General features: G+C 37.7%; 2 protein-coding genes across 3 annotated transcripts; one reads left to right on the top strand and one right to left on the bottom strand.

Annotated features, from left to right (window-relative positions):
- Positions 1-1437: 1437 nt before the first annotated feature.
- On the bottom strand, positions 1438-7457 carry si:dkey-228d14.5 (uncharacterized protein LOC796266 homolog). 2 transcript variants are annotated; one of them, XM_046071350.1, is made up of 8 exons: positions 7424-7457; positions 6202-6268; positions 4906-4953; positions 4756-4818; positions 4596-4663; positions 4382-4512; positions 3429-3606; positions 1438-2552 (listed from the first exon to the last, which is right to left on the bottom strand). In XM_046071350.1, exons 2-8 carry the CDS (start codon positions 6264-6266, stop codon positions 2359-2361), a joined length of 747 nt encoding a protein of 248 aa, XP_045927306.1. In that variant the 5' UTR covers positions 6267-6268; positions 7424-7457; the 3' UTR covers positions 1438-2358. The 2 variants fall into 2 exon arrangements, with proteins under 2 accessions (XP_045927306.1, XP_045927305.1); XM_046071349.1 differs by lacking the exon at positions 7424-7457 and adding an exon at positions 6454-6577 and having other exon boundaries at positions 6202-6351.
- Positions 7458-7465: 8 nt separating this feature from the next.
- On the top strand, positions 7466-11017 carry zgc:110319 (uncharacterized protein LOC796111 homolog). Its single transcript, XM_046071348.1, has 8 exons — positions 7466-7545; positions 8088-8188; positions 8333-8468; positions 9156-9222; positions 9310-9421; positions 9514-9577; positions 9842-10016; positions 10384-11017. The coding sequence occupies exons 1-8, from the start codon at positions 7481-7483 to the stop codon at positions 10453-10455; spliced, it is 792 nt and encodes a 263-aa protein (XP_045927304.1). The 5' UTR covers positions 7466-7480; the 3' UTR covers positions 10456-11017.
- Positions 11018-11032: the final 15 nt, after the last annotated feature.

Raw genomic sequence — 11032 nt, forward strand, 5'->3', positions numbered from 1 at the left:
GGATTGGGCCTTAGACCCGCCGTCCTCTTTTCCTAAGTCCTTTTGAATTCTCCTTCACATCTTTCCTTGACCTCATGACGTTTTCCATCGAGGTCAAGGAAAGGTGGTTAAGAAAGGATATTTTTTTGACTTTTCGGATGCAGCCCGGGTGCTCCGTTAGCGCGTCCCACTATGTTTTGAACAATTAGCGGCGGGGCGGGGTCAGGGTTGGTTGTTGTCTTAAAAGTTACTTGCGCACTGGTCATAAAACATTTTTTCTCATTGCATATAGGCTTATCTCTTTTTAGGGGCATGTGCGAGAGGCCGGTGTGGGCGTAGATAGTGAGCAGTCTGCAGCACACACAGAGAAGAGAGGGTCACACACACTTTTTCTGTTATATTAAATCGCACACTTTTTGCGGTTATGCAATCGTACATGACGACATCGCGATTGCGATTAGATTAATTGTGCAGCCCAACAAGGTTTAAGAATTCAAAAACAAAGCTAATCTGCTTCTTCAAGACTCTGGCGGTTCAAATGCTGCAGAACTCTGATAGAGAGCCACGCCCATAAATCTGTGCAACCTTGCTGTTGGGCACGCCGTCGAGACAGTGGCTGATCGTCAGCAATATCAAAACAAAACATCATTATTAGTCTATCAGAATACGCTACCCTTGATATCTTACATAAAGATGGTTTAATATAGTATTTCAACATGCTCCCCATCTCACAGTACAAGTGGAGTGATGAGTGGTGCAATATTAAATGATTTTGTAGCGGGAGCATTATTTGGTAGGGGATATTAGTCAGAATACGCTATCCCTGAAATGATGTTAATAAAAAATAAAAAAACAGGAGATGTCATAATACTGTGAGAGTTATAACTTTATGGGATTGGAAAAGGGAACACATAAGGTAGCATTTTTCGATAGGGCAGCATATCGTCAGAACACCAGTTCACTAGCTTCTGAAACTCAATGCAGTCTCTCATCTAGCATTTTTTCAATCGACCTTTCAGAAAAAACGAAGCCTGGGGTTTACTTTCCATATTTCTAGGATAAATTGACATCCACTACTGCAGTTGCTATAAAAAACTGAAACCTTTGTAAATTTAATTATATCTTTATAGCACCTTTCAAGGGACCCAATGGTTCCACAATTACTTTGTGAGCAGGCTACAGGGGACTTGCATCTTCTGTCAAGATGTGACTTAAAGGCTGCTAAAAAAACATAAATATTGACAAAAAAATCTACCACCATCTAAACATATGAAGGCGGTCACATGATATAGCCTTCTGTTGAGAAATAGCCTACTGTGCTCGGACCTATGGGACATCACCTTTTCACAACTAAGATCTGCCCACATACATGAGGGCAACGAAGGACAAGACCACAAATAAAAGAAATCTCTCAAGTGAAATAACCAGACCAGTTCTGATTTTGGTTCTTTAACCATCACTTGAGAAACTGTTAGGCCTAATTACATTCAGAAATCATCGCTATGACGGTGATATACACATTCACTGAGATACATAAACCACACCTTAAAACGTTGTAGTGGAAAGGATAATGACAACACCCACTGTGTTGTACGTAACAAACACTGCACTTAGGCTATAGATCTGTAACCGTTGAGGTGTTGACATCCTTGAGGATGAATAGTCTAATGAATATCTCTGAATGCCACTCAGTTAATCATCCAGTCAAACAGGATCTTGAGACGTCACAGAGACCTAAAATGTCAGAATGGGTGTATTGTAACGTCCTCTACTCTTGTCAAAGTCAAATCTGTATATCAGCAGAATAATAGGACTCCTCAGTGCGTACAGTGATCAGGAATTTATTAAAGTGCCAAACCTATGCAAGTGCTTAGAACCACTGAAGAATCCTAATGTTAAGCCAGCATCAGTGAGAGTTTCAGTGAGAGGATATTTTAGTTCTTTGTTGATTATGTTAGCATAAAAATTATGTCAATTATGTCATTGCACAAAAAAAGTATTAACATAAATAATTTGTGTAGTAGAGACACCTCAGGTTATTTGTTCTATTGGCAGAGTATCACCATGTCTTCCACAAAAGTATAATACGACTGATAGGTTTTGTTCATTTGCTGTACAAGCTGGTTTGTTTCAATAAATAAATAATGTTTTATCTAAGGAACAGAAATGCCCAGAAATGAAAATCATACAATTTTAACAGCATCAAGAGTGTGGAATAAAAGTGGTCATAATCCATAAATGAATATAAATCTATCCCAGCAAAATGATGAAAAACCATTATTCGTCCTCTAGCCACGGTCCAGCCACTGTCTTTATAGATGTCTCACTCAGTCCCTTCTCCCTGCTCATGTGCTTCAGCCGGACCCTGGCAGCCTCATATCAGGACATACTTATCATCAAAGGCTTTTCTTCCTCTCGTTTGCTCAACAGATTTGAAAGCATGTAGGACGAGAAGAAGCAAAACTCCACGGTATAGCTGAGCTCAAAGAGCTCCAGGTTGACGCTGAGCATCCACTCAAATATAGCTGACACATGAACGTAAAAGTACTTGTCCTGGGCAAACAAAGCGGTGTCTGAAGGGTTTCAAGTTAAGGATGTATGGAACAGCCAAAAGCAGCCAGATGTGTCATTGATCACTTATAGGAACATTTCATTGTACATTGCTCCTGAATGGATTGGAGATCACATCAAGACACACTGACGGCATTGGTGTACAGCCTAAACCCTTGATGACAGTAATACAGACAATAGAAATGTATCAAAGCACAAAATACACTTTCAGCGTGTTTCTAGAAGTGCTAAATGAATCTAATGAGAGTCTGGCTGCCTTTGACTTAGCACTTCTAGATATACCACGACCTGAATGACTGTGAACGTTCTACAGGGTGAAAGCTCTTGTCTTCCTGTAATACAGTACCTCATGTTCTTGCACACATAGGCTAGTCTGTATATAAAAACTGTAATCAATTTTGACGTGTGCCACTTCAAACAGAGGTTCAATCCCTAAACTTAAAGGTGTGTATCACAAACTAGTGTCAAAAGTGCCTTTGAGCTTAACATGAAATCCTAAACTGTTCCAGCAGAGGCCTCCTGTTGTGTCACTGTCCGGCTGGGAGTGTTATGAGGAAACAAATACTGGTTAAATATTGATCAAATGACATTTTCGAATCTACTTCTGTCATGTGGACTGCTATGGCCAGTCCTACTTTGCAAACAGAGCAGCAGACCGGATCCAAATATCGCATATAGAGACTATAGTGTTGTGAAACAGCTGGACAAGGCAATTCACTGCTGAAGTCAATTGCTGAAATGTACTGATCCAAACCACAACTCACTGCCTGCCTGTCATTATAACTTGTGCAAAAATGCCCCCAAATAAAGGAGTTTTGTGGAATAATTACCACACAAAAATACAGTTCATTTACCTGTTATGATTTATGAAAGGATACAGCAGATGGTGACAATGGCTTGAATCACTGTGAGGACGATGCGTACTGGGTAGAGGACCTTCTCATATCCTGTCAGCACACACTTACTGGTGAGTGCAGTGAGCAGGACAGTGTAAAAGCAGATGCACATGAAACTGATGGCAGCCCCGAGGTAGTGAAGGAGTGTCAGGTCACCTGGCTGTGGAGGACAGTAAGCAATTTGTAGAGATGAACAGACGAATACATAGTTGAAATCAGTGCAGAGATTATTCAACATTGATAGATGTCAATACTAAATTCTTTTACTAATCAACTATTAACTGATCGAAACAGCAACCACCTCCTGTAGTTGGAGTGAAACACAATAACTGTCACCTGACAAATCGGCACTTGCAATTAGAGAGCCTTTCTAAGCGTTTGGGTGTATTAAAAAAACAAACAAACTTTGTATTTGGTGCATTTTAATTTCTCTTTAAAACTCTTTTTAATAGTAAGTGGTTCCCATTCACTCCTGTTTTATGGTCTAGTAATATTAGTCTCATTTGGTTTATCATGTAGGAAACAGCTGCTTAACTGGTATGTGTAGTACAAAATGGAAAATCTTAATATTATTATGTAGTGCTGATGATGATATTGGGTTAAATAAAATGCTACAATTAACTTTAAATCAAATCATCCTATGTTAAAAACTGCGGAGGAGGTGTACTAGCCTTGCCAACTTTGCATGTGCTCTAAATCATTACAGATTATTACAGACATAAAACAAATAGTTACCCACCCTTGTTTGCTGTTTCAGCACAGGTGCAAATCGAAGGTGCTCAGCTTTATTGTTACTGTTATATGACGAAGTCCTGTCAGCTGTACTGTTTTGTGAGGTTACAGATAGATGGGCCCTTGACACTGTGGATTCTGGTGTAATAATGCATAACTTCACGGTAAACTTGAACAAGTTCAGCAGGTAGTGCAGTACTTACATTGCAGTTCCCCGCTGCGAATGCCCCCATGGCTGCCACAACACCAAAGACCAGTGCAAACTTGCTTTGCATGGAATGACATGAGTGTTTCTCCATAATATGGGCATGGTGGAATATGCAGAACACCAGAACTAAAAAAAGGGGAACACAGTTGGTATAACACATATCATTCATATCACGTTTCATGTGTTAGGCCTTTGGAGGGTATACTCACACAGAAAGGATCCAGCGTTGATTACGGCTGTAAAAAGGCAGTTTTCGGGTGCACTGGTTCCACTTGAGCTGGAATCACATAATATGTTAAATTAATTATGTCTCACTACTCCACTGGAAAGGAGAAGCGAATGGTGACTTAAAGTGAGCTGCATTCTCACCTTATAGTGGGAACAAGGCAGCATGCAGTGGACTGATTCTCTCTGCAGTAGGTGTCGCCTCCCCTGAAAACAAAATAATGAGGTTCTGAAGAATCTGTCACATTCAAATGCTGGTGATCAGCAATCTACAATAATAGAGACACAACTCACCAGTCACTGAGAGAGCACACATGGTTGTTGTAGAAGGCCAGGCCATATCTGGAAACATGAAACAAAAGACATTCTACAGTCACACAATTTTAATATTTGGGCTCATTAACATTCAAACTATTGTACGGTAGTTTTTCTATTATTGATATGTTGATATAAAAAAGCATGATCTATAACCACTTTTTCAGAATAAACGTCAGTCATGAACAGAACATTCCTGGTGACTGAATAAATTTGTTAGGATTTCTGGGATATACAGTATATTTTTTTAACTACAAAACTGATGGCCTCAATATTTTGTTTTACTTCTGTACCATTTTAATTTCCTAATTTTATGTTCCCTCAGTCTTGGAATGTTTTATCCTAGATCAAATAAAGCACTTTGTGTTTGAAAAGCACTGTTTAAATAAAGTTTATTATCTATTATTTATAAACTGAGGAAGAGAGGATGCCCACTAAGCTCCAGTGATTTTATTCTCATGCTGATTCATCAATAAACCACCATAAATATTAAAGATATTGAAAAGAATGTACACCTGACCACAGTCTGAAAAAAGAGCTCCTGCAAAAATATTTAATTGTTTCATTTTACTTGTTTATTTTTTTTAATATTAACTTTATCAAGACATTCAGTCAAACACTAAATGAAATGGATGACAGCAGAATGAGGAACTAAGATCACTAATCACTAATAGGCATTGCCTCTTGCCAGTCTGGTGGGCACACCTTGCAGCAAAAAACTTGCTGGATCACATATTTTAAGGCTGCTGTATGCAGTTTGCAAGTGTTTATTATGTAATTATATAAGTTTTCTCACACTGAGGTGGACTTTTACCTACAAACTTTTCACAGATAACACATATATAGAGCTAAAATATTATAATAAAAGCAGTCTGCCAAAACATATTGTGGTGCCATCTCATCACTTTGTGTTCAAGGCCAAGTGGTATCAGCACTAAGGCACAAATGTACAGATCAAATACCAATCTTGATAATCATGAAGTACTTAAGCTTCATTGTTGTTACATTATCATATAACCTTTCATAGAACAATTACAGCGTCATGATCAGCTTTAAACTTACACGCTTTCAGATGTAAATAATACTGATTAATAAGTGTATTTACTAGCTCTTTAAGAATGTTCACAAGGTCTAAAGCTAATGGAAACTTGACATTTGCAGGTCAGCACACAGAGAGATTCAGAATAAAAAGTTGTACTTGTAAAAACAAATGTTTTAGTAGTTTCACAAGGGTCTAAAGATAAATGAGATAATGTGAATTTCTGGTAAACTTACACAGTCCATGTTCCAATGAAAGACACCAGGGCAAGGGAAATTGGGAAGATAATCCAAAGCACCATGTCTTGGTGGTTAAGAAGATAGGTAACAAATTAAAACAGGGATTCCTGAAATCCAGATGCGTTGAAAACACTCAGCAGTAGACCTCTGCAGGGGTTTTAGAAATTCCTTATGTAGTCAGCCCGTTACCAACATAACGAGATTAGTATACTAGAACAAATGATAAAGTCCTAAGCCTATATAACATACATATAGTTCAAGTTCTTCAAGCAGACAGTTGCACTGCTGTAGTTAACTATAATCTTCCACCAACCAAGGTATGGCCCTGCTTTTATGTGAGTCTTTCTTTCTCAGCCACTCCTTTGGAGCACCACCTTGTCCTGTCAGAACAAATGTTGGGAAATATGGGGTTGGCCTTCAAGATGCTGTCACTTTGTTTGTTTTATTCCAAACAGACTCACATTCATGTTCCATCTTAGCAGCTACTGCAGAGTTCGACATAGATTACCAGGTGACTCTGGATTTGAATTATGAACTCTTCCAGATAGATGCATGTGTATGTGTACATTGAATTTGAGAGTTATACAGAAACTGGAAAACAAAACCGTATTTCTTTATGACTGTAATGTAAGGAATGTTTTCTGTTTGATGTGGCAGTGACATCCTTTGTTTTTCCTGCCATCCAGTACAGTTTTGAGGTACCTTACTTGAATATTTCTATTTTATGCGACTTTATATTTCTACCTCACTACATTTTAATGGAAGATAGTATTTTGTTTTACTCCACTACATTTTTTTCGACAGCAATAATTACTAGCTACTTAATATTACGTTTTTTGGAGTATATCATGCAGTAAAATTTAAAATGCTGGACTCACTTGCGGTAATAAGATTTAAGTAGGCTACCTCTATGCATACTGCTAAAGTAAATAACCTGACTACAGCCACGACCCATGCTGTAGTGTGTTGAGACAAACAACCTGGTCTCATGGCTTACATTTTTTAGTAAGTATAAATATATTAGTTAGGAAAACAGCTATTGGTTGGTGTCCTTAAGGCACTCTATAATACAATTTAACTCTTTATGATAATTAACTATTCTCTATAAACATATTAATATGTCTAACTTTTTATTATCGTTTTACTTATTTTTTTCACAGCCCAATGAGTAAATTAACAAAAGAAAAGTAAATATCAGAAACAGATATCTAATAAATACCTGTTCAGGACTTTGCGCTGTCTACCACATGAGGTCCTCATTTTCAAAACAAACAAAATGGCGGCGCACATGAGATGGGGACTTCGCCATTTGTTACGGGCAAGAAATACGACTCACTTTAGGTTTGAACCTCTACAGCTATAACATATCGTTTTGTACATGTTGTACTGCTGTTATGTCAACTTGTGATGCTTGTGTAAAGCATAAATTGGCAATTCCGACGTGTGTTTGAGATTTTAATTTTAGCTAGCTAATTAGCTGACTAGCAAACTGCGACACTAGACAACGGATTGTCACTCTAATCCAATCCATCCATAACTACGGTGGAGATATCGAAACAGTTAGTTAATTATATCCACGTGTAATCGTTTTTGATCTCACATGTGTGTCTTTCCCGATCCCAGTCATGTTACTTAGCCGCTAACCTTAGCTAGCTCGAACTGTAAAGTTTGTCAAAACACTAAAACAGCCTCTGGATAACGTCACAAGTTTGTAGGCTTGTACATCAAAACCCTGAGCTAACAGCTATGGTATTGGTAAACATTTTCTGACGCTGCTTTCAATCGTCAACTCCACCTTACTGTTTAATCTTGCCTCAGGAAATGAATGAATCTATGTCCTATGTTGACTGACAGACATTGTCTAATATTATTGACTTTGTAAGGTTTCCAGACAAGACCAGAAGCTCATACCACTCACAGTGCATGACCCAGAGCTTTAGGAAAGATCAGCCTCAGCTTGGGACAAGAACCACACGCTTCTCAAGTGAGAAACCATTGTTTGGACAACTTTATACATTCACTCTTTTTGTCATCTTGTTGTAATCATCATCACTGCCATGTTGACAAGAAAACAAACCCCATAAACTAAGAACCTTTACTAAGAAATTATTTTTATAATATCTTCCAGTAAGACACCTGTCCATCCAGACTCAAGACACTCCAAACCCCAGCAGCTTGAAGTTTCTCCCTGGTAAACCTGTCCTAGGAAGTGGGACGCTTGACTTTCCCTCTCCGAGCTCAGCCGGATGCTCATCTTTAGCCAGGTTGTGTGTCCAGTTTACTGTTGTACTTTGTTGTGTTTACATTGTACTGTTTCTAATTTTATAAAATAGAAACCGTAAAGGGAAGCGTTCCACCATGTTTCCCCTTAGAAGGCAGGTCAAAAAAGATGTCAAGACAGAAAAAAGGCATACTTATATATTATAGGCAGACAGAAAAAAAGAATGGGAAAGCTGCTGAGTTTATGTCTGCTTATAAAAATCGTTTGGTAAAGAAAAAAAGGCACTTTGTCAAAATGTTACTCTTTATAAGTTAAAGTATATCCACTGGAAGTGTGTGTGGCTTTCCCATTCTTTATTTTAATAGAGATAATAATCTGACAATGGATATGTTCTTCATTAAGCTATTCATAATTGTGTCTTCAGTTTCTGACAGTGATTAAGTTTCTTGGTAGAAGAGTACTTACAGTAGATGTGACAAATGTACTGTTTGCACAGCACATGCAACTGATTACATGAATATATTTTCTAGATATGATATTTTGTTTGCTGATACATTTTGTCTTGACTAAAATGACAGCAGTGTCAAAAAGCAGTACTATCATCAGTAACGCTCTTGATAAAGGCTAGCACAAAGTGTATGCTGTTATCAATAAATGAACTAACAAGACTACGAAATTTCATGTTTTTCACCTTTTGTTGAACAATAACATGATAACATGTTTATTTCAGGGACCTGTTTGAAATCGAAGGAGTAAAAAGTGTGTTCTTTGGCCCTGACTTCATCACAGTCACTAAAGTAAGTAATGATTGTCTCCATCTGTGATTCTGTTCCTATGAAATCTTTGTGGTGAAACAGCACATGTTATCTTTGTTTTCCTGGCAGACAGACGAGGATGTGGAATGGACTGACATTAAGCGTCATGCTTTGGAGGCTATTGCTAACTTCTTTGAGAGTGGTGACCCGATAACAACCGGAGCAGTATACAATGAAAGCAGTGAGGATGCAACCTGTCCATGTTAGACACCTTGGAGTTATGCAGCTGCTTGACTGCATATTATAAAATTATCGAAATTGTCTTTATTGTAGGTCATTCTGAAGATGATGATGATATTGTATCGATGATAAAGGAGCTTCTGGACACCAGAATCAGGTAGAAACTAGTAACTTAGATAGCAATTTATGTAATAAATTTAGTCTTTGTCTGTCTATTGCAATTGGGATATAGCTTACTGTTTAATAGTTTATGTATTTCAAATATTATTTCAATCCTGATCAAATATTTCTTTATGATATTTCTTTACTTAGCCCTCATAACAGTGGCGCTCACAGAAAAGACAGTTGTGCTGTGATAACAGTCTTGATCTGTCTGTCCTTTGTGCTGCTTTGAACTGATATGGTCCCGTTCACTCACAAGGCCTACAGTGCAGGAGGACGGAGGCGATGTCATCTTTAAGGGGTTTGAGGATGGCACAGTCAAACTGAAGCTGGTTGGTTCCTGCACAGGGTGTCCCAGCTCCACAGTTACCCTGAAAAACGGCATTCAGAACATGATGCAGTTCTATATCCCTGAAGTTGACAATGTGGAACAGGTGATTATCAAGATTTTTTCTTTCATTCTGGGATTGGTTTCAGAAGTTGCTGTATGGATATTTAGATTATCATAAGCAGGACATTCCACTGTGATCTCATTTCACCTTAGATTTTTGAGCCCTTTTAGTATGAGAAGAAAACCAGACAGTATTTTTTTCAATCTGTGGGTGCAGTTTTCCAACAAGTAGAGTTAGAATAAAATGATGAAAACAAAGAAAAGATGATCCTATTTTGATATCCATTTTACTTACTTGCTACTATACTGAGTTGAGTTTTTTTGACACGATCGGAATGAGGGTACAATAATAGTCTCTACTGACTTTTCTGTCATATTTCACATTTTGTGAATTGTCTTTTTTTGCCCAGGTGGAAGATGAAGTGGATGAAATCAATGCAAAGGTTTTCTCAGAGGTGGAACGCAAATTAAAAGAAGAATAAAAGAATTAAAAGAAAAAGAAAAACTTCCTCGACCAACACACTCAAGGTTTTTATTAGATCCACTGTGTGAAAACACAGACATGCATTATTTCCCTTACGCTTCTACTGTCAAAATTACCTGCTATTTTGTGTGTGTGTACTGTTAAGAGTTAACGCTGTATATGTACATACGGATGCCCCCTGTACTATACGAAAAATACTGTTGTTCTTCAAACCAGTCAAAATGCTCTGTTGTGATGACTGTTAATGTGATGTATTTATTTCTTATAAATATTGTATATTTTGAAAGAATATTTCCATAGTATGGAAATATTGTGAAAGTTTTTGACACTGGTTATGGTCATACATAATGAAGATTTGACATGATATTCCAGTTGTTGCGGCCATTTACCAAATTAAACAGAACTGAACTGTTTTTGCTTATTAATGCATCATCTATAAATGACGTTATTTAGGGTGCAATTAGTGGACACCCTATAAGATATGTATGCTATATTTATCTGATTTGTGCTCCATTCAGATTTACTGTCACATGAAACAAAGTTCACAGTTTGAAAGCAAATCTTTGTTGATTCAT

The sequence above is a fragment of the Micropterus dolomieu genome, linkage group LG15 (genome assembly GCF_021292245.1).
Source record: "Micropterus dolomieu isolate WLL.071019.BEF.003 ecotype Adirondacks linkage group LG15, ASM2129224v1, whole genome shotgun sequence".
NCBI lineage: Eukaryota > Metazoa > Chordata > Actinopteri > Centrarchiformes > Centrarchidae > Micropterus > Micropterus dolomieu.

Excerpts from the sequence above, each read along its gene's own strand:
- zgc:110319 (XM_046071348.1), top strand. The coding sequence starts at position 7,481 with ATGGCGGCGCACATGAGATGGGGACTTCGCCATTTGTTACGGGCAAGA. Across the intron at positions 8,469-9,155 it reads GGATGCTCATCTTTAGCCAG|GGACCTGTTTGAAATCGAAG; the intron begins GTTGTGTGTCCA and ends TGTTTATTTCAG. Across the intron at positions 10,017-10,383 it reads AAGTTGACAATGTGGAACAG|GTGGAAGATGAAGTGGATGA; the intron begins GTGATTATCAAG and ends TTTTTTGCCCAG.
- si:dkey-228d14.5 (XM_046071350.1), bottom strand. The coding sequence starts at position 6,266 with ATGGTGCTTTGGATTATCTTCCCAATTTCCCTTGCCCTGGTGTCTTTC. Across the intron at positions 4,664-4,755 it reads TGCCTTGTTCCCACTATAAG|CTCAAGTGGAACCAGTGCAC; the intron begins GTGAGAATGCAG and ends ATGTGATTCCAG. Across the intron at positions 2,553-3,428 it reads AGCCATTGTCACCATCTGCT|ACACCGCTTTGTTTGCCCAG; the intron begins GTATCCTTTCAT and ends GAAACCCTTCAG.